Source organism: Pongo abelii, chromosome 7 (assembly GCF_028885655.2).
Source record: "Pongo abelii isolate AG06213 chromosome 7, NHGRI_mPonAbe1-v2.0_pri, whole genome shotgun sequence".
Lineage (NCBI taxonomy): Eukaryota > Metazoa > Chordata > Mammalia > Primates > Hominidae > Pongo > Pongo abelii.
In genome coordinates, this window is record NC_071992.2 from 118,786,641 (window position 1) to 118,810,655 (window position 24,015).

Consider the following 24,015-nt stretch of genomic DNA (forward strand, 5'->3'; position numbering starts at 1 on the left):
ATCAGCCAAGGCCCCGTTTCTTCCAACCAACCAACCCTAACCAGGTAAGCCCACCTCAACCACCTGACCCTACAAAAAACCCTTCCTAACCCTTTTATTGAGTGGCTCCGAAGCCTCGCCCAACTTTGATGCATCAAAGTAAGCAAACTTGGCATTTTGTGGCCATAGGCACATCCTTAGCGGGCCTGACGTCTCCGACTTGAAGGAGTTGATGGCCCACCTGGAACAGCCGTGCCTTGAACTAAACATTTAACAATCCCTGCACTTGAGCTGGGGTCTTCTGGAACATCCTCCCAAATCCCCACTGCCAGACTGTACTGTACTTTGCTGGGGACTTGCAGAGAGGCAAAGGCTGTTGCTACTGAGGGAGGGGGGAGGACGGTTGGGGGAGGAGGGCTTTGGAAACGGGAGGGAAAGTGAGGCAGGAATCCCCTCTTTCTCCTGGCTCCTCCAGAAAGGACTAGGGGCAGGGATGTAGAGATGCAAAGGTCGGGGAACTGGGAACACTTGTGACACTCAGAAGTGTGATAGAACATAAAAGATTAATACTATGTGAAATCAACTCTGAACAGTGGGAAACTAAGCAATTGTTTGCTGCAAATGCCAAGGCACTATAGCAAATGTAATCCACAAGCGTCATCTAGTGGTACAAGCTGTCAGTGCCAGCCAAGCCCTGAGCTCTGAGCGGCAGCTCTGCCGGGTGAGAAGTCTACACTCGGTGCCCAGAGGTCTAGGACCAGATGGCCAGCCAGCCACATCTGCCAGGGACAGCATTCAGCCTAATTGCCTCGGGCATTCTGCTCTGCAGCGAAGGGAACTCTGAGCTGGGATTATAGGCATGTCCCACCATGCCTGGCTAATTTTTTATTTTTGTATATATATATAAAATATGTAATATATATAAATAGATCCCTGCAGATAATACATATATAATATAATATATAATCATATATATATATAAAATCTTATACATATATAACCTTATATATATATAATCTTATATATATGTAATCTTATATATATATATTAGAGATGGGGTTTTGCTGTGTTGCCCAGGCTGGTCTCAAACCCCTGGCCTCAAGCAATCACCCCGCCTTGCTCTCCCAAAGTGCTGGAATTACAGGCGTGAGCCACTGTGCCCGGCCAGAGCTGGGGATTTTTGGGGCACAGAACAAGCTGTGGTTGCTTGGTAAGTGACTGGGGTTGCGTGGGCATTACAGCTGTTGATGCCTGCCCAGCGTAGCATCCCAGATATGAGGGATGTGAGGAGACAGTCTCACCTAATGTGTCGGATCGCCTGTGGTGCCAGCCGTTGTGATGGAGTGGGGCAGGCCTGTCTCTCAGGTGGAACCAAGAACCCAGCTGGAAGGCTCTTGAAGCACACAGGGATAGAAGTGCCATGCAGCAGGGAATTGGGGCTATTTTGTTTGCTGCTGTCACAGTGCTAGAATCGTGGATAGTGCCTGGCACCTAAATATTAAACAAAATAAAAACTTGTTGGCTGGATAAACAAATGAATGGATGGATGAGAGTTGAAGCCCCCATCAGGCTGTGCTGTACAGGAGTCAAGGAGTCAGAGGGGCTGAGGGATCTTGTGGGATGCTTCCCTTTGAAGGCCAACCAGAGCCTGGAAAGCTCAACCCCAGTCACACTCCAGACAAGACTGTGAAGGGAGAGTTTAACGCAGGTTAGCAACTTAATCCAGCCAGTTTCAGAAGCTTACCCTACAGCCACAAGGATAGTGGCCTGAGGGGAGATCCTGGTGGCAGAGACAGCAGTTGAAACTACTGAAATAGTCCAGGCAGGACGTGGGAGGGTGGAGATTGCCAGGATCTGGAAGCAGGCATGGGCTCTGCCCACCCTAGGTACAGACCCTGGCCGGGCCGTTTGTGCCTTGTCATCAGGCTGAGGCTGAGAGAGGGGAAGGAGAGAACTGGGTGATGGGCCTCTGGTTGATGGTTTCGGGCTGAGTTATGGGAGAAAGAAATGAAGATGTTGAGGAAAAAAGGGGTCATTTGAATTAAAGAAATCTCATGCGTTCAGGCCCTGGCTGGGCCAGGAGGCTGGACCCTGGGCTCACCTTCTGCTAGAGGAGAGGCCACTGGAGGGTTGCAAAACAGCCACATCCCTCTGGAAGGGCCAGGCTCCTAAGTCATGGTGCAAGTGTCCCCAAGGGCTTACCTAAGGGCTTACCTAAGGGCAAAGTGACTTCAGAGGCCAGGAAGACACCTTCTGCAATATCTGAAGGCTATTGGCTGTATTATTAGAAAGGGAAAGGCGTAAAATAATTGGAAGTGTGGAGGAAAAATGCTGGCAGTCAGCGTTAACAATAAATTCAAGCTTTTGGGCTGGGCACAGTGGCTCATACCAGTAATCCCAGTACTTTGGGAGGCTAAGGTGGGTGGATCACCTGAGGTCAGGAGTTTGAGACCAGCCTGGCCAACATGGCAAAACCCCGTCTCTACTAAAAATACAAGAATTAGCTGGGTGTGGTGGCGGGTGACTGTAATCCCAGCTACTCAGGAGGCTAAGGCAGGAGAATCGCTTGAACCTGGCAGGTGGAGTTGGCAGTGAGCTGAGATCGTGCCACTGCACTCCAGCCTGGGCAACAGAGTGAGACTCTGTCTCAAAAAAATAATAAACTCAGACTTTTCCTGGTTTGGGGAGAAGAGAAAAGGGGGCTGAATGACAGAATAAAAATAGGGAGGTGTCTAGAAAACAGTGCCACACAATATTAAGGCAGGAGTCTCTGTTAGAAAGCTGTCAGGGGATTTTTAAAAATAGCTTTTATATACTTTATTGCTGGAATTTTGATCATTTAAAAGATTTTATAATGGGAAAAAACAACGATCTAACTTTATAGGGAAACAAGGGAGACAAAAGAGAGCAGGAATGCAATGGGAGCTTGAAAATGAGAGGAGAGTTCGAGACCAGCCTGGGAACGCATAGCAAGACCCCATCTCTACAGAAAAAAAAACATGTTTTTAAATTAGCCAGGTGTGGTACTGCACACCTATGGTCCCAGCTACTCAGGAGGCTGAGGTGGGAAGATCGCCTGAACATGGGAGGTCAATACTGCAGTGAGCTGTGATTATGCCACTAACCTCCAGCCTGGGTGACAGAGCAAGACTCCATCTCAAAAAGAAAGAGGAATGAAGGAAGGGAGGGAGAGAGGGAGGGAGGGGAAGGGAAAGGAACAGTGACTGAGAAGGGCTGGGAGTGGACGTGCAGGGGCCAGTCAGGGGTCAAGGGTCAATACAGTGCTTCTGTTCTGAATGACCAAACATAGTTGTTATGGGCTGTGTCCCCATCAAAATTCATACACTGAAATCCCGACCATCAGTACATCAGAATGTGAACTTATTTGGAAATAGGGACATTGCCGATGTAATTAGTCCAATTAACATGCGGTCATTAAGGTGAGAACAAGTCCAATATATCCAGTGTCATAAAAGGGGGAAATTTGGAGAGACTCATATACAGTGTGCAGGGAGAAAAGCATGTGAACATGAAGATGGCCACCTACAATCCAAGGAGAGAGGCCAGGAACGGAGGCTTCCCTCAAAGCCCTAGAGAGAACCAACCCTGCTGACCATTTGGACTTCTGGTCTCCAGAGCTGTGAGACACATTTCTGATGTTGAAGCCACCCAGTTTATAGTTTGTGTATTGTTTGGGCAGCCCTAACAAGCTAGTACACACATCAGCAGAAACCGTGGTTCTGACCTTCTTAAGCAGACAATGTGGCATAGCTTTTTTAAAATTTTTACCTTTTTTTTGAGACACGGTCTCCCTCTGTAGCCCAGGCTGTAGTGCAGTGGTGCCATCAGAGCTCACTGCAGCCTTGAAATCCTGAGCTGAAGCGTTCCTCCCACCTCAGCCTAAAAGTGCTGGGATTATGGGCACCCGGCCTCCCAGCCTTTTTCTTTTAATGATTGGAAAATGGCACCACAGTTGCACGTGCAGGGCCCGTGTAGCCATTCCTTTGCTACCGGCACTGTCAGCTGCTGCAGACTCGCAGTTGTAGCTCATGGCTGCATTCTTCACTGGAGATCAGCATATAACTGTGTTCATCACTGGGAACTAGCCTCTGCCACAGGGACGGCTTGCCCAAGGTTATGCCTCCTTGAAAGGAGTGGCCTGTAGCCAATGACTGGCTAATGCTGGGATAAAGTCCCAGCTGTCCTGTCTCAGTTTGGTTCAACTCTGAAGGGCCATCCCAGCTCCAGAACTCCCATACAAACCCTAGATGGTGCCAGTAGTTCTTGTGGAAGTGGTAAAAATGACAGCTTCAGCAGTTACACGCACAATACTACATGATTAATGATAACTGTGGAGTTGATCAGTCTTTTCAGGTTTGTAGAGTTTTTAAATTTGAAAATAACAGTGAACAAAAATTTTAAAAGTACTGAAGAAACAGAGCCTCACAGAATGTTTTGTGTCTGGCTTTTCTATCTGAATGGAACTTCCTATAGGCAATTCAAAATGTGGGTGAAATCTGAGTGATGTACTGTAGGATCGTGGGGAAGAGACCGGATCCAGAGCCAGCCTGCCGGGCTACAGTCCTAACTCTACCACTTACTCCTAGCTATCTATAACAATTTTAAATTTTATTTTAAAATATTTTAAGGCCAGGCGTGGTGGCTCACACCTGTAATCCCAGCATTTTGGAAGGCCGAGGCGGGTGGATCACCTGAGGTCAGGAATTCGAGACTAGCCTGGCCAACATGGTGAAACCTCATCTCTACTAAAAATACAAAAATTAGCTGGACGTGGTGGCACACACCTGTAATCCCAGCTACTTGGGAGGCTGAGGCAAGATAGCTGCTTGAATCCAGGAGGTGGAGGTTGCAGTGAGCTGAGGTCACATCATTGCACTCCAGCCTGGGCAACAAGAGTGAAACTCCGTCTCAAAAAACAAAAATTAAAAAAATATATTAAATATTTTTATTTAACATAGAGATGGGTTTCACCATATTGCCTAGGCTGTCTCAAATTCCTGGGCTCAAGTAACCTGCCCACCTTGGCCTCCCAAAGTGCTGGGATTATAAGGTGTGAGCCACCCCGCCTGGCCTGTATGACCTTCTTAAGGTCTGTAAAATGGGGCCATGAGTCTCTATCTCATAGGATGGTTCTGAAGATTGAGTTCATTTAGAAGACTAAACGGGTTACTAACCAAAGCCCTTGAACAGTGCCAGAAACAGTGTTGCAATGGTTGCATGATCCTGCAGTCCCCTAGCTGGGCAATGGAACTTCCTTGCTGCTATTATTATACAATTACAGTAATGTTGGTCTTCTCATTGGTGCCATGGTACAGCACAGGGCTTACAGTTAAGGAAATAGGAGTCCTCTGCTTTTTAAAGAGGTCAACATCAGTTCAGTTTCTTATCACCCATTACCCATCCTGGGCCTGTGGCCATAAGTGTAAGAACATAAAGATTTAAGGTCAAACCTTGAAATATCTAAAAGATTTGGGTCATATAGATAAGGCATATCAAGAGATACTTATTATTTGACCCCCTGAAAGGCTTGACATTGGTAACCTTGCCACACCTACTGCTTCACTCCTGTAATACCTGTTTTTCCTAAAAGATCTCTTCACTTTCTACTTAAAAGATGTATATAAAGACCTGCTTTTCCCATGTCTTAGCTTGAGGTTATATACACAAGAAAAGCCAACGATTAGTTTCTACCTTGAATGAATAAAGGCCTAGGAACTGAGAGATTCAAAGCAAGGATTTTACTCAACACTTCATTACCAGCAACTCTATTCCCCTTATGAAATTTACAGGCGGAACTAAAGGTCGGAACTAAGTTATTAGTAGTATAACCCATTGTTACTCTGGGAAACTTAATCCCCATTGCAACGGTGTTGAGAGGTGGGCTCATTAAGGGGTGAATATGTCACGAGGGCTCTGCCCTCATCAGTAGATTAATGTCATTATCTCAGGAGTGGGTCAGTTATTGTGCGAGTGGGCTTGGTCCCCATCTTGCTCTCTTGCCCTTCTGCTTTCCACCATGGGATGACACAAGAGGGCCCTCACCAGATGTGGGCCCATCAGCCTCAGACTTCTCAGCCTCCAGAACGGTAAGAAATAAGTTCCTTTATATACATTACCCAGTCTGTGGTATTGTGCTATAGCAACACAAAGTGAACCAAGACACCCTACCATCTGACAATTCACAAGCTGCAACCCTTCCACTCTTCCTCAAACTGTGGGTCTTCAAGGTAAAGTGCTACATTGATTGTAATATTTGTGTATTTCTTTACCATTTAACGTGTGCAAACTGTACTCCATTTTTAATTAGTTTCTATCAGTTTTGTAATGTTGCACTGACAAAGTTTGAGTGCTGTGCCTGAACCCCATTTTTTCAATTTGTACAATTTCACATAGTGATTTTTAGGAAAGCATATGTCAAGTTATAGCAATACATAAAAGGGAGGGAGTGGTAGCATCATGCCAATTGGAAAGGACAGCACCATTTTCCTCCTCAATGTGAACTTCTCATAAGCTCTGCACTACTATTCCCTTCCCTGACTGACCTCCTATACATTGGTCCCAAATCCTCAGTCATTTGGGGCAATATGCAGCTAATGTTACCTAAACCCTTTTTTAACATTTAAAAATGATGTATGTCGGGCGCGGTGGCTCACGCCTGTTATCCCAGCACTTTGGGAGGTCGAGGCAGGCAGATCACCTGAGGTCGGGAGTTCGAGACCAGCCTGACCAATATGAAGAAATCCTGTCTCTACTAAAAACACATTAGCCAGGTGTGGTGGCGCATGCCTGTAATTCCAGCTACTCCGGAGGCTGAGGCAGGAGAATCACTCAAACCCAGGAGGTGGAGGTTGCAGTGAGCCGAGATCGCACCATTGCACTCCAGCCTGGGCAACAAGAGCAAAATTCCGTCTCAAAATACATATGTACATACATATATACATACAGTCTTTCTTTGGGTATCACTGAAGTTCTCTTCCCGCCTCTAGCAAGCTTTTAAAGTGTTGTTTATATTCTTGCCTCCAGCAGAATCGTAGAATTAGGAAAGGAGAAAACCAAACTTTGAAAATGCTCTCACTTCATTTCTGTTAATAATCTAACAATATGGAAGGTTAGGTTTAAATCATGAAGTAATGAAATCTGAAAGGCATTACTGGGCACTAAACATACAGAAGACGCCTTGAGTGCATTGAGACAGGTTTGTTGTGACATAAAAACACCACAGAGTAGGCGGGGCACAGTGGCTTACGTTTGTTATCACTTGAGGCCACGAGCTCAAGACCAGCCTGGCCAAACATGGCAAAACTTTTTTTTTTTTTTTTTTTTTTTTTTTGAGACGGAGTCTTGCTCTGTCACCCAGGCTGGAGTGCATGGCCGGGCAAAACTTCTCTACTAAAAAAACAAAAATAGAAAAATTAGCTGGGTGTGGTGGCACACACCTTTAATCCTGGCTACTCAGGAGGCTGACAGAATTGCTTGAACCCGGGAGGCAAAGGTTGCAGTGAGCAGAGATGGCGCCACTGCCCTCTAGCCTGGTGAAAGAAACTGTTTAAATAAAAATTTAAAAGCACAGAATATATATGTTTCAAAGACTATTACCTAAGTTACAAGTTAAAAGCATCCCAACTCATTAAGTTTAAAAAACAAGATAGGCTGGGCGAGGTGGCTCACGCCTACAATCCCAGCACTTTGGGAGGCCAAGACGGGCGGATCACAAGGTCAGGAGATTGAGACCATCCTGGCTAACACGGTGAAACCCCGTCTCTACTAAAAATACAAAAAATTAGCCGGGCGTGGTGGTGGGCGCCTGTAGTACCAGCTACTCGGGAGGCTGAGGCAGGAGAATGGTGTGAACCCAGGAGGCAGAGCTTGCAGTGAGCCAAAATCGTGCCACTGGACTCCAGCCTGGGCGACAGAGCGAGATTCCGTCACACAAACACACACACACACACTTAAATGCAGAAATTAAAACTCTATTTCTGTATATCACTATGGTAAAGGGTTGTTGGTTACCTGTACCATCAATCCACAAAAGGTATAAAACTTCATGTATTATTCTTATTACCTTGTGCGGATACCAGAGTACCTTTAAAATTCCACCCAAATTTAGTTCCAAGAGGCAGATGGAGAGTTTGGATTGTCTCCAAAAATCTAAAAGGCCCTTGTTTTGACAATTAGGTTTATGCATGTGGTACATATTGAGGGGCACATAATCACTGGTAGATTGGAAATGAATACCTATCCTTGTTCCTTCCCTAACTAAAAGGGCATTTAAAAGGAGCAAAACTCACCAGGATGGAGAAATCGAGAGATTAAAAAAAAAAAAATGAAAGCTAGAAAATGGACAGATTAGTTTATAATTTAGCAGCTTCAGGAAATGGAATCCCAAGGCCAGCAGTGGGGACAAAAAAAACCTCAGAAATTAAAAAAACAAAACATAACCAAAAAAAAAAAAAGTGCAGGACTTGGCAGCAGTCCACACTCCTGGAGGTGGGGGCAAAATAAGGATTGGACGAATCTGTTTAACCACTCAAATCCCAGATCCTTTTCCCTACACTGCAGTTGGGCAACAGCCCTCCCTCATTTGTTCATTCTCTAGAAAAGGTAGCCCAGTCTCTGGGATGGCAGGGGTGTGTTACACTGAAAGCAGAGGCCCAACCCTCACCCTGCTGGGTTCTAGAATGCTGGTAGACGGTCTATCACCCTTCAGGCACGATACAAATTGATTGAGAATCAGCTAAGACCTTGACATAATGGCATAAAAAGTTCCCTAACCAATCATATGTCATACGAAGTTCCCTAACTAATCAGCTGGGACAGATCATTTTTTCAGTCGACAAACTGCACTCATGCACTCGGAGCTGCCTGTTGGCTCTTTAGTCCCCACTCAGATACAGGGAATGCTTAGAATCATAAGATTTAGAGATTATAAAACAAGACAATTTAGGCAGGGCACAGTGGCTCACGTCTGTAATCTCAGCACTTTGGGAGGGCAAGGCAGGCGGATCACCTGAGGTCAGGAGTTTGAGACCAGCCTGGTCAACATGGTGAAACCCTGTCTCTAATAAAAATACAAAAATCAGACAGGCATGGTGCACCACCTGGTGCATCTGTAATCCCAGCTACTTGGGAGGCTGAGGCACGAGAATCACTTGAACCCGAGAGGCGAGGCGGAGGTTACAGTGAGCCGAGAGTGAGACCCTGTCTCAAAACAAAAACAAAAACAAGACAATTTAGACTGTCCAGAGCTGGAGGAAAGGGGACCAAGGTGATGAAGGGAAAAAAGAACATTCTTAGTTATAAAACATATTGTTGCAACCTTGGCTCAGAAGTTTAAAATTGCCTAAGTGGAAGACAGAAGGCTTGGAATAGAGCTGAGAATCCTCCACCCCACCATACCTGGTGAAAGCAGAGCAATTTGAGAAACAAAATAGATGGGAGAAAACCAATCAATCACAGAACTAAAATTCTTAAACTTCAGCCAAGTGTCCCCTCCTCTGCATATTGCTGCTAAAAACCGAATGGGGACAAAGTTGTAGGCACAGGTACACACCAGATGAAGTTGGGCACCATTATTTACAAATAAAGGTTAGCTGGACTCTGGGGTTAAAAATAATCTAAATAAGATATTGCAGTGTCTTTAGCACATCTACACAACCCCTTTGCTCTACTGCCAATGTGCAATCACTTCATCTGTCACTCAATAGCAGATACTTAACTCTTTAGTTGCCCATAACTGATCCAGTGCTAATCTTCTCAGGCCATCAACAAATCAACTGCAAAGGGTTTTGACAGACATAAGCAGTATCATGGTAGAATCAGGGTTTGAAAGACCACTTAACAATGGAATTGCTTTTAAAGCTGATGACAATTACATATATAGGTAAAGGAGTTCAGGCGTATGAAAGATGTTTTTTCTCTCCATTTAGTACCCCAAGACCACAAAAAATGAAGCATGTTGTGTAGATTAAGCTTTGTACAAATTGCCATTAAAAAAAACTTTTTACAGTCTGTTTCCAATAAATAAAACAAAATCTTCAACTGTGTAACACTAAAGTCACATTGCCCTTTGAGTCTAGGTGGTTTGTGTTCCACTCCTTTCTGGGTGAAGACATGCACTATGATTTAGAAGATATGTGTAGTACAGGCCATCTGTATGCAAAGAGAAAAGTTTCTCCGGATGTCTGAGTAGGAACTGAGACTTCTCAGGTTAGCTTTAACTTAATGCAAATGCCAGTCAAGACCAGAACTAGTTCGTTTCTTGTTCCTAGGCCAGGTTTATCCTCATTATGAAAACCTGCTGCCGTAATTACTTGCACCACACCTTTTTCCTCTCAGGATGGATGCGATTCATAGGATTTACTCACAACTCAAATGTGGAAGACTAATTTTTGTTTTACGTTTTGATTCCTGCCAATTTAAGTTTCTACTATTACTGTGTTTCTTTTCTTTTTTTGAGATGGAGTCTTGCTCTGTCACCCAGACTGGAGTGCAGTGGTGCAATCTCCACTCACTGCAACTTCTGCCTCCCAGGTTCAAGCAATTCTCCTGCCTCGGCCTCGAGTAGCTGGCACAGGTGTGCGCCACCATGCCTGGCTAATTTTTGTATTTTTAGTAGAGATGGCGTTTCACCACGTTGGCCAGGCTGGTCTCAAACTCCTGACCTCAGGTGATCTGCTTGCCCCGGCCTCCCGAAGTGTTGGGATTACAGGAGTGAGCCACTGTGCCCGGCCTGTGCTTTAAGATGACACTATAAGGTTACACTAAAATTAAATCAGCTAAAAGGCAGCAATACAAAACCTTCTCTGATGCCCAACCAAAAGTCCAACTTACAAGGACAAAAGAGAATGGTCAAGTACATGCTAAAGAGATCTTAATACCAAGCTATCAACCACTGGCACTATCTGCCATTTGCATCCATGTGCCAGGCACTTTCAAGGCCTGGTAAGGTTAAGTTCTAGTGTCTTCATCCTACAGACAAGAAACCAAGGCCCAGAGCAACTTGTCCAAATCAGTATAATCAATCTAATAGGTAATAAGGGTCGTTTATTGAGGCCTGTGTGCCAGCCAGCTCTAAGCACCTTGTAACTGTTACATCCTTATAACCTTATGAAGCTGCTACTTTTACTAGCATCATTTTCTTTCTTATTAGAGATAGGGTCTTACTTTGTTGCTCAGGCTGGAGTGCAGTGGTGCGATCGCAGCTCACTGCAGCCTCCACCTCTTGGGACCAAGCAATCCTCCCACCTTGGCCTTTTGAGTAGGTGGGACTACCAGCTAATTTTGAATTTTTTTGGAGAGACAGGGGTCTCCCTACATTGCCCAGGCTAGTCTCAAACTCCTGAGCTCAAGCAATCCTCTCACCTCGACCTTCCAAAGTGCTGGGATTTACGAGCATAAACCACTGTGCCTGGCCTTACGACGATTTTCCATCTGGGAAAACCGAAGCACAAAAGGGTTAGGTGCCTAGCCTATGTTCATACAGACAGTAAATGGCAGAGGCAGGATTTGAGTCAAGCAGACTGGAGGCAAGGTCTACACCTTTAACTACCATCCTATAGTAGTGCATTGCCTGAATAATTAAGTAAATCTTTAAATTTAAAGTTACTCCCCAAAATATTAAGCCACCCAGTTAACTAAAGTGTTCAAAGAACAAAGAGATGATGCTTTTCATTTCAGCAGAGTTCAGAAGACTTCTTAAGGCCAAGACAGGTTAGCAAACTAAAATATATACTCTAAAAGACAAGAAGAAAAAGGAATTAAGCAATGTGTGGCTTCTCTAACCCAGTATTTCCATTTAATGGTATTAATGCCCATATTTACTTGAATAAATCTAGCTTAATTTGTCAATCTATTCATTTAGTCCGGGTTTAAAATTGTTAGGAGGCTAGTGAACTGAAGTGTCAGAAAAGGTTGTCCTGGAAACAGTGCTCACATATATACTGGACTTTACCAAAATTTCACTGTTCTATACATAACTTCCAGCATTTTTTAGCAGAATCAATTTACTTTCTAATAAAGCAAGATTGTTAATATACATAAAGCTGATATGTAAAATTTTACCTCTATTTCAGATAGAAGCCAAAGCAAAACATGAGGAATAAAAACATTTATCTGTGTATTCAGAATCACACACAAGTTACCTTTACAGTTCAATTTACTATATAGAAATCATTGGGTTTTATATTTTCAGTTAACTTTTGAACTGAGATTACAATATTACAACAAAAAAATTTACATTAATTCAGAACTTTTTAGCATACCAAATTGAAATACATAGGTTCAAATTTCAGATTTATGGCAAACAGTCTTCAAATACAATACAGACATTTCTTAAAAGTTACCGTATCATTCACATGTGATATTTGCAACTCTGAGCTGTTTCATATAGAACAGCTCTCCTGCAGATATGGCAAAGTTGATATGCCATGAAGTTCAAGGCCTGTATAGTCAAGCCAAGGACTCAAAGTTGCACCATCTTTAAAAAGGTTTGGCATTTCTGGACCACAACAATGCACATGTAAAGAAGGTAGGAAACAGTTCCCCCTCCTTGTTAAATGGTTAAAAAAAAGTTACATGGTAGCTTGGAATTTTGCATAAAACCCCATAATATACCTTGGAAAAAGTCCAAGGGCAATTTGATGGCAATGGATTAGGGTCCTATATATATATATTTTAATAGAACCCATGAGATTCAAATGGGCATTAATTAAATCAAAAAATATTAAGCACCTACTGGTTTTAAGAGATTTAAATTTATTGGAGATTCATGATCAATTTCTTTCCACCTCGAAATCAAGGTGTAAAAACCAGCTATGAAGTGCATTCCAAACTTCTCCTATGTAGCACAGGTAGAATTTTCTGTCCATTGGCACCAAAGTGAAGTCACATTTCCTCTTGGGAGACAGAAATTCCACACCTGAACATAGAGTAAGTTAGGAAAAAATGATCCCTGTTGTTTATTACTATTGTGATTCTGAGATCTAGGATTTCTAATATACTAGCAGTAAACAAAGCAAATTCCTGGCAACAACTGTCAGGTTAGTGATGCTAACTCCCTTCCCCCAATCACCATAAAATTTTAGTAAGAAAAGAATTAAAAGTAATGACTAAGCAGAACAAATTGGAAATAACAAGAAACTAAGGGGACAGTTCAAACCAACAACAAAAAATCCTAAATTTGAAATCACTGCAACTGAAGATAATAAGTGTGCTTCACCCCAACCCCCATCCCAACTCTGAATTTAAACATTCCGTGCAAAAGAGCAACAGGTTTCTGGATAAAGATGTAGCCCTTCTTTAAGTTTTAGTGCTCTGCAGTTTTCTGCAATTTTATTTCCCTCCCCCCAAGTTTATTCAAAGTATTTAACAGAATCTTCCATTTCAGCCAAAAGATTGTGATTCAAAGATTTACTAAGGTACTCTATGCATTCTATCTATACAGAAACACCTATTTATTATTACAATTGATTTATGCAGGATTAACATTTTTGGTGTTAAAATTGTTAAACATCATGCTTACTGCACATCAACTCTCCATAATGAATCTGAACTTCACAATGATTTACCAAACACTTTACTTAAATTACTAATTAAATAAATGAAAAATGCACTGAGCCAAACAAAACTTAACTGGGCTATAAAGAAAAAAACCCTTCAAAACAGTCCATATACACATCTATTTCAAAACTACCTTTGCTAGCTAGCCCCTTTCCCAAAGTTTTAGCCTGAAAAAAACAGTAAAATCTACACAAAATTTTATTGCAATCATACAAGGGTTACATTAGGTCAACAAATACTATGATGCAATTTTACATTTATTAAACTACAGTTCAAAGCACAAATTTACACATTCTAAATACACTAAACGTTATCTAATGAAGTCACACTGGTCTTCTGCTAACATTTGATATAGGGTGAAAGACATGAACTTTACAAGACTTTAAACACAAATCCTTAGTATAAAAACTGTGTTCTTGTATGTAAACGATTTAATGGGGAACCCAATTAATGGGCTTCCATCTCCACTAAGTCATCCATTTTGTTGCATATTTTATTTTAAACGCTTAAGGGGTAGGACAAACTGGTAGGTTTAAATCTGGATACATTATCTAAATCTCCCATTATCCCCAATGAATTATAGATGAAAGCTGATTTTGTCTGGTCCCAAATAGCTATTACTAATAGTTTTTGTTGCCAAAAGAATTAAAAGAATAAGATTGTTTAAATTATTTTTCCACACTGGAATGTTGACCAGACAAGCTTAATCTGCAACTTCAGATCTAAAGAAGCGTTAATGCCTGTTTAAGCTTCAGCGGAAAAGCTGTCTTCTTGGCTCAGCTGAATGCAAGAAGGCACAAAGAAGAAGTTCTTCATCATTGAGTCTGAAGTAATTCCAGCATCTTGCATCTCATACCTACATAGAAAAAAATCAGCTAAATTCCCAATTTAAGCCCAAAAACCACGTAATCCCATAACAAATGGATAATAAAACAGGTTTATAACTAGTCTTCCAAAAACCTTTAAAATATCATCATTTTTCTATTATAGTCATGCACTGCAGAGTGATGTTTTGGTCAAAGACTACACATATGACTGTGGTATACCATAAAATTACAGTGAAGTTTAAAAAGTCCTATCACCTCGTTACATCACAGAAATCATATCATAGCACAATGTATTATCCTTTCTATGTTTAAGTATCTTAAGATACACAAACGCCACTGCATTGCAACTGCCAACAGTATTAAACAGAGTAACATGCTGTATAGGTTTGTAGCCTAGGAGCAATATACCACATGGCCTAGATTATGTAGTAAGTTATGCCATCATACAATCACCTAATGTTGCATTTGTCAGAACAAATTCCCATCATTAAGCAACTACACTGTATAGGCAATACATAACTGTACTTCTAAGTTTAGCATTCATTACAGAATTAAAACTTATTAGCAAGTCTAAAAGGACAGTTCAAATATCCCATCTGCCTTAAAGTAAAATCACCTTACCAATCACTGAATGACATCATGTAATAAATGGCTGGCCTCTGAAAATCATTAAAAGCAGATGGTTCATGGAAAGAATCTGCTCCCATGTTATCAAAGATAAGCCAATCTCCCACATTCAGCTCAGGAAGAAGACAGCTTTCCACAATTTGATCAAGCTCATCACAGGATGGACCCCAAAGGCTGCTTGTAAACAGAGGCTCATCTTCCTTGTATTTCTGTAGGAAAAGTTTTACAATTTAATTTTTACTCATACTTATGCAGGTATTGAATTTGTGAGTAGATAAGTATTTTTCACTGTCTCAGATCCAATGTGCTCACGGAAAAAAGGCTTAGAGCCAAGGGCAGGGTGCTCCTTAAGCCTCAGTGGTACCATTAACTCCACGTAAAGGCAACAAACTAAAAAAGGGACTCCAGCAGAAGAACGCAAATCCTCAAAAAGGACATTTTTCCCCATTCTAAAATGTTTTTCAGAAAACTGGGAAGCATCTTAAAAGTAACAGCTCAGCTTATAAAATGCCAAATAGGTTTTGATATTTCTGATAAAACTTGCCTTGTGAACCTCTGGAATGGTATTTAAGTCCTCAGACAGTTTACTTGCAAAAGAACCATAAACACCATCATTCATATAATACATGAAGGCTGGTTCATCACTTCCGGTTTTTTCTACTGGAATAAAACAGGAAAGGGGAAAATGAATTTTTAATAAAATGGCTTATATAAAACAAATTAATGTAATTTTCACATTTCTCAAACTATTTAAACTTAAAAAGACACATAGAGCACGCATTTCACAAAGGAAGATAAACAATGAGCACAAGAAAAAAGTGCTCTAGGGCTGGATGCGGTGGCTCATGCCTGTAATCCCAGCACTTTGTGAGGCTGAGGTGGGAGGATCACTTGAGGTCAGGAGTTCAAGATCAGCCTGAACAACACGGCAAAACTCCATCTCTACTAAAAATACAGAAATTAGCCAGGTGTGGTGGTGCATGCCTGTAATCACAGCTACTTGGGAGGCTGAGGCACTAGAATCCCTTGAATCCGGGAGGCGGAGGTTACAGTAAGACAGTGAGACAGTGAGCCAAGATTGTGCTACTGCACTCCAGCCTGAGTGACAGAATGAGACCCTGTCTCAAAAAAAAAAGAAAAAAGTATTAAGATTCTAGAAGCCTTTCTGATAGTTGCTGTTTCAAAAAAAGAGGAAATCAAGCAGCAAGGAAAAACACTTTTTAGTTTCTTTTCAAATCAGCAAGAGGAAGGCAATATATGCACAAGGAACTAAATATGTGTTTGAATGTGGAATTAAAAATAAAAGTTGAGATTGTGCCACTCACTCCAGCCTGGATGACAGAGCAAAAACCCTGTCTCAAAAAAAAAAAAAAAAAAAAAAGAAAAAGAAAAAGAAAACAGTGCTCTACATCGTTAATCATCAGGTAAACGCAAATTAAAACCACAATGGGCTACCATTACCACCAACCTACTGACTGGATCAACTTAAAGACTGACACTACAAAACATCAGAGAGTGGGAGGAGCAACCAGAGCTCACATGTATACACTGCCAGTGGGAATCTCTCTCTCTGTGTGTGAGTGTGTGTGTGTGTGTGTGTGTGTGTGTGTGGAGACAGGGCCTCACTGTTACTCAGGCTAGAGTGCAGTGGCGTGACCACAGGTCACCACAGCCTTGAGCTTCAGGAATCAATAGATCCTCTCACCTCACTTTGAAACCTCTGAAAACACCCATTCTACTCACAGCTATTCTACTCTTAGCACAACCAATACTCATTTTCAGGCTTTTAAAATATCACTCTCCACGAAAACAAACCAAGGCTCCTTGGAGAAACAATTGATTACAGGACTGAGGCTTAAAGGTTAAAATGAGCCTGGAACATCTTGATACACCAAAAAATAAAGAATTGCTCTGAGAATAATGGAGACATGTCAAGGGAAAAATGAGAGTAATAGATTATATAAACCTATTGAATAAAGATCTATGAGTCTAAACTCATAAATAAACAGGAGGGAAGGAAAAGATATTCTTTAAGTAAAGGCCAACTAATATAAACAATAATGAAGTTAGAAATTCACCAATAGATGCTAAAACTAATGGGGTGAAAATCTGGTTAAAAACAGGTAGTTTACACAGTCTCTAATTTAAACTTGCCAGTTCACAATGGAGAGAAATCTGCCTGACACAACCTTAAACAAGTGCTCAAAACTAGCATTTAAATTAAAAAAAAAAAAAAATCTAGCTGGGTGTGGTGGCACACACCTGTAATCCCAGCTACTTGGGAGGCTGAAGCAGAATTGCTTGAACCCAGGAGACGGAGGCTGCAGTGAGCTGAAATCATGCCACTGCATTCCAGCCTGGGCAACAAGAGCAAAACAGTCTTAAAAAAAAAAAAAAAAAAAAAAAATCACAAGGCCAGGTGCATTGACTCAAGCTTGTAATCCCAGCACTTTGGGAGGCTGAGGCAGGTGGATCACTTGAGCTCAGGAGTTTGAGACCAGCCTGGGAAACACAACGAAACCCTCTACAAAATAAAAATAGAAAAAAACCTAGCCAGGCATGGTGGCATACGCCTGTAGTCCCAGCTATGCAAGAGGTTGAAGGTGGGAGGACGGCTTAAGCCGGGAGGTAGAGACTGCAATGAGCCCTGATGGAGCCACTGTACTCCAGCCTGGGCAACAAATCAACAAGAAAAAACACCTAGCATCATCAATATTAGAATTGGGTACTATCATGTGCCTCCTAACATGATGAAGTGAGAAGAACAGACTAACACTTTAGTGGACTTCATGCCCCAAATGCATAGCCTAAAAAATATAATCATGAGGAATCATCAAACAAACCCAAACTAAGGATCAGCTATGAAATTTCTACTCTTCAAAAATGTCAAAGTTAAAAAATACAAAGTAATGAGCTGAGAAAATTTATTTAGATTCAAGGAGAAATGACAAATTCAATGTGGTCCTGGACTGGATTCTAAACAAGGAAAAACAAAGCTGTAAAAAAAAGACAACATTGGGGAAATGGACAATTTTCCTATGGGCTGTGGATTAGTCCACAGCCAAAAAAAAAAATCTTGTTAATGTAAAACAGTATTTCCTACAATAATACTAGCCAACAAGATGGGACTGTCTAGTGCCTTTTTGTTGGTTTGACTTGAGTTAGATTACAAGGACTCTCTGTGGCCCTTATGTGAGAAAGTGTGAAAACACAGCCTCCCTGTGACGCATGTGCGGTAAGAAGAACAGAAGAGATCACAATAAAAGTAGTTCTGAATAATGGATGAGAATCAATCATCTGCTAGACATTTATCTAAAACACACGTATCTAAACATCAGTACCAAGAAAGTTGGATTTGGAAGTCTTATGGAATGGGACCTTGGCTTTAAGATTTTTTTTTTTTTTTTTTTTGAGACAGAGTCTCACTCTTGTCACCCAGGCTGGAGTTCAGTGGCACAATCTTGGCTCACTGCAACCTCCGCCTCCCGGATTCAAGCGATTTTTCTGCCTCAGCCTCCCGAGTAGCCGGGATTACAGGTGTGCGCCACCACGACCGGCTAAGTTTTATATTTTTAGTAGAGATGGGGTTTCCACCATATTGGCCAGACTGGTCTCGAACTCCTGACCTCGTGATCCACCCGGCTCCACCTCCAAAGTGCTGGGTATAGGCGTGAGCCACCATGCCCGTTCAGCTTTAAGATTTTTAAAAGCTGAAAACCACCTACAACTTCATGACCATCTGCTCATTTCCAGACTAACTGCAATTATCTACCAACAAAAATAAAACTATAAACTTTATAACTTACCTCCAGAGGGAAATTTATCATTTTCAACAACTTTCTTTGCTATGATATTAACTGCGAGTGTAAATGCAGAAGACACATAGTAGCTTCCGGGTTCTGAAATTATCTTAACACCAGATCCTTCAGGAAAGTAGACATCCAACAGAGGGCTGATAACATGATTAACCTATGGATTTTAAATGCCACAGTATGGTTTCAATATTGGATTAGATAATTCGCAATATTCAGAGATTGATATTAACAAAATTTTCTAGGAAAATGAAGCAGTTCCAATCATAGACCATGAACCTTATCAACTTCGTAATTATCTCCAAGCAATTAATTAGGCATGCTTTCAAGTCAGTTTATTTTGTAACTATCAGAATGGCATTAATTTTAAAAATAGATAGCTCTAATAACAAGTAAGTATTTGTTCTTGTTTAAGTCATTTTTTCTATACTTGATCACTAAAAACAGAAGCAAAATTTTCAAATCATAGTTTCTAGATATCACAGAAGGAAGGAGGGCAGAGCAGGAAGGTGAGAAACAGTTGTGACGTGTATCTGGCCTAAGTGCTAAAGTTGGCTGGGAGTGGTGGTTCACGCCTGTAACCCCAAAACTTTGGGAGGCTGGGGCAGGAGGATCACTTGGGGACAGGAGGATCATTTGAGGCCAGGAGTTCCGAGACCAGCCTGGGCAATATAGAAAGACTCATTTTTTTTTTTTTTTTAAAGTCCCAGCTACTTGGAAGGCTGAAGCGGGAGGATTGCTTGAGCCCAGGAGTTGGAAGCTGTAGTGAGCTATAATTGAGCTATAATAGTGGGCTCCACTCCAGCCTGGGCAACACAGGAAGACTTTAGGAAAAAAAAAAAAAAAAAAAAAAGGTAGCAGTGAAGTTTTCTAAGTATTAAATCATTTGTGCCATTAAGTACAGAAACACAACTGAAATAGAAAATGTTTTATGATAATGTTCAAAGAATTCTATCAAACTTTTCAAAGTTAGCTAGGTCTACTAACTGCCTATTCCTTTTCTAAGAACATAATTTTAAAGAGATGTTACAGGTTTTAGTTTCTGCCACTGTAAAAATCCTGCTCTACACATCCACCACTTAAGTAACAAAGAAAGCAATTATTCTGTTATGTCATCTACTGAAAAGTTTACCTCTTCCAATTGAAATTCAGTTCCCGTGAATCCTCCACCAATGTCTAACATGTTCATCGTAAAGCCAATTTCTCCCTAGAGATGGAAAAAAAAATATTTAAATGCTTTTCCAAATTGTAATGGATATGAGAACATTTTAAAAACCCCCTCCTAGGGAGGTAAGTATCTGTTCTGATCTTCAGTACAGCAAATTCTTGGTTTTTTACTGATAGAAACAGATTATTCAATGTTAGGTATGCTGTCTCCTTATTTGTACTCTCTTCTAGACTTATGCAAGTAAATTACTATTTCACTCCTTTACCTGCTTAAAAGGTGTGACTGTACAGAGCTCTGAATGCTTATATAATAAAAATGAGGTGTGTGTCACGTTGAATGTAGTCAGAGTAATTTACACAGGCAGAAAACAATACTTAGTCTTTAACTTAACATCCTGGCTAAAATAAAATATCAAAATAACTTAAAGAAAGAACTTACAGCCATGTCAAACACACATCGAGCATCAGATAGAGCATGTACATATACTTGAGATTCTTTGCAAGCACTTGAAACATGAAATCTGAAACACATAGAATAATAAATTTAAAGGAGCAGAAAGTTGTAGAGACACCTCCTGTAATTTCTTTCAACTGTCATTCATCATATTCATACCATTAAGTATCCCCATTAACTTTACCAAATATTTAAAGTATTAGAAGCATTAGCTTCTAATTACCCAAAAGTTACAGTACCAGCTTTTTAGAAAAGGCAATGTCAAGATAAAACTGTAATTCTATAAACAAAAATTCTCAACAATAAGTCAATTATCAGTACTGTTCCACGGTTATACAATAAGGTGTGCTTTTACGTATATGTGGCGCTTTTATGTTTATATAGTGAAGTAACAAGCACTACCAAATCGTATCACATTCAGTTGAGCATAAAATTGAACATTCGATTTTACCCAACCAAATACAAAAATGTGTCTGTTGTGAAATAAATACAAATGAACATTAATCAAGCTGAGTAACAGTATTACTATTATTCACTAGTATAACTAGTGATGTGATGAAGTTTCACAATAGACTACTTCCTGATTGTGGCAGTGGTCACACAAGTACTAAAATCCATAGAACTGTACCCATAAAGTCCATTCTTCTTTTCCCTTCATCTATTCGAGATAGTACTTCATTAATTTTTATGTGGACTTAAATTAAAACTTAAAACTAGACTGACATGGAATGTTATCTATTGTGTAGGTCACAGCATGATCCCATTCTTTGTTTAAAAGACTACCACCTATTTATGTACAAAGTAGTATAGAAAGATACACAATAAGGCCAGGCACAGAGGCTCACACCTGTAATCCCAGCACTTTGGGAGGCCAAGGCAGGAAGATTGCTTGAGCCAGGAGTTTGAGGCTGCAGTGAGCCGTGATCGTGCCACTGCACTCCAGCATGGGAGACAGAATGAGATACTATTTCAAAAAATAAATAATAAAATTAAAGTAAGATACACAATACATCTTTGTGAGTGTTTGAAAAAGCAAGACCTTTTTACTTTAGTAAAAGTAGCAATGGGCTGGCAAACAACATCTAGGACTTAGTGTTACTATGCCTGTAATTAGTTCTGAGGCTATTATCAAGTCTTTGAACCTCTTGGAGTCTCGGTTTCCTCACATATAAAATTAAAAGGCTAAAGCAAAGTCTAATTTATTGAAGTTCCCCAGAGTAATCGTTAAAAGGAGGAAAAAGTCTGACACTTTTATTTTCATTAAGAATTCTAGCAAATCCCCTCCCATCTAATTTAAAAGGCGGCGATTTAAGTTACTCTGCACTAACCAAATCAAAATATTATTTGCTCTTCTTTTTATTGTGGGGAAGGAGGTACAGTTGCAAAACAGTATGAAAAGGGACAAGGCATATTTAAGTTGTTTTGCCTAAACTAAGAAAACACATACATGTGTGTTAGAAGACTAGAAAAAATTGCATCTTAGATTTCATGCAAATGAAGTCTTAAATCAATAACCAGAAAGACAGGTTACCACCGTAAAATGTTCACAGCTTTAAAAGTTTAAAACAAATACTCACTTAACCCCAATTATTTGGACATCAAGTTCCTTAGCACATTCCAAGAGATGCCTACAGTTCTTCAGGGTAGTGCCAAACTTCATGTTACCCTCTTCACCTCCAATATTATCTTCTGTTGCAATATGTAGTAAGACCCTAAGAGAAGGGGAGATGATTGGGGCAGAGTTGGTTTACATCATCATCAGCACATGTGAAGCCTGAAGATTGTAGGAAGTGTGTTGATTATGTTGCCAGTGCTCCCAAATCCAGCGACGGATGAATCAAGTGAACCTAATGAAAAACAATCCTGCATAGAGAAAAAACTAGCAATTAGGGCCTAAAGCATGAAGCTTACAAGGATGGGATTTTGGAAAATGCAGCAAGTTAAGACTCTGTTGTAGCATCAAGAGTTGGTTGGCCTCTGTAATGAAAGACGACATTACTTTCAAATGAAGTCCATCAGTCCATAAATCCACCTAGGAAGACTAAATTGAATAGCAATGCCATCATTGTCTTTCAATAAAAATATCAGGGCTTTAACTGTCTTCAAATTTCTTTGATCGTGCTAACTAGCTAAACCTCCATGGTTACTGCAAACATTCTTCCTACTAACATTGTTACATCCCAGCAGGTTTCTAACTGGAAAAAAATAGGAAGCATTTTTAAAATTTTTTTTCTGAGATGGAGTTTCGCTCTGTCGCCCAGGCTAGAGTGCAGTGGCGCAATTTCAGCTCACTGCAACCTCCGCCTCATGAGAGTGCCTCCTGAGTTCAAGCAATTCTCCTGCTTCAGCCTCCCAAAGTAGCTGGAAATACAAGGGTGCACCACCACACCCAGCTAATTTTTTTTATTTTTAGTGGAGACAGGGTTTTACCATGTTGGCCAGGCTGGTCTCAAACTCCTGACTTCAAGTGATCCACCCGCCTCGGCCTCTCCAAGTGCTGGGATTACAGGCATGAGCTACTGCGCCCAACCCAGAAAGCTTTTTTAAAAAATTATTTTATGTGTTTAAACAGTAGCCTTCTAGTCTACTGATTCAAATCTATTTAGTATTTCCTTCCAAACCACGACAACCAAGACAAGATGACCAAGACTAATTAAATTTCTTTAATTTCAGGAGCTGAGTAATTACAAACTGCTAGAAGTTGAAAATACACAAATTCTTTTTGTATAACTGTTTTCCTATGGATGTATTAATTACATAAACTAAGAAGGTTAATAATATGGCCATGAAAGTACAGCTATGGCCCTAATTTGATAATGAGAGGACAAGACTGATGAAAGCAAAAATTATTCTAAGGTTAGAATCAGCTCCATCAACAAGATGCCAGTCCACAATCTAACATACTAAACATCACAAATCACAGCTTGTCTTCAGAGGATCACAGAACAATATTTTTTAGAAAAACAAGTGGTTCCCTAAAATTTTCCCAACAAGGCTTTTATCCACACAAAGATTTACCAGAGTAATCAATGCTGTCAGGATATCTTAAGTACACCATTAAAGTCAGTATGAAAATTATGGACATACAAAGAAAATACAGATAGAATTCATTTTCAGAAACACACGTAACTCATTAAAAAGTAAGCCAACAACTGCATAATTCAATATGCTTTTAGTATATTCTTAAGCCCTCTTGATATACCAGTTTGTGAAAACATAAAATTTGCCTTAAATCTTTTTGCTTTTAATAAAGTAAACCTTTTATGAGGGAGTCTTGCTCTTTTGCCCAGGCTGGAGTGCAGCGGCTCGATCTTGGCTCACTGCAGCCTCCGGCTCCTGGGTTCAAGGGATTCTCTTGCCTCAGCTTCCCAAGTAGCTGGGATTACAGGCGCAGGCCACCTTGACCTTAAATGATCCACCAGCCTCAGTCTCCTAAAGTGTTGGGATTACAGGTGTGAGCCACTGCACCCAGCCTTTAAAAAGTAAACTTTCTAATTAAAAAAAAAAAAAAAAAAAAAAAAAAAAAAAAAAAAATTCTCTGGATACATGAAGGTGCAAGTAAAAAATTAAA

The 24,015-nt window shown here is 40.7% G+C and overlaps 1 protein-coding gene across 16 annotated transcripts in view; it reads right to left on the reverse strand.

Annotated features, from left to right (window-relative positions):
* Positions 1-12,091: 12,091 nt before the first annotated feature.
* AZIN1 (antizyme inhibitor 1) overlaps positions 12,092-24,015 on the reverse strand; it is a 37,202-nt gene continuing 25,278 nt past the window's right edge. For 5 of the 16 annotated variants that reach the window (XM_054560933.2, XM_054560937.2, XM_054560935.2 and 2 more), the window contains 8 exons: positions 22,022-22,156; positions 21,292-21,408; positions 20,430-20,511; positions 19,956-20,030; positions 18,818-18,980; positions 15,556-15,671; positions 15,006-15,220; positions 12,092-14,413 (listed from right to left, as the gene is read on the reverse strand). In XM_054560933.2, the coding sequence (XP_054416908.2) occupies positions 14,302-14,413; positions 15,006-15,220; positions 15,556-15,671; positions 18,818-18,980; positions 19,956-20,030; positions 20,430-20,511; positions 21,292-21,408; positions 22,022-22,156 (1,015 nt within the window). In that variant the 3' untranslated portion in view covers positions 12,092-14,301. 16 annotated transcript variants of the gene reach the window in all.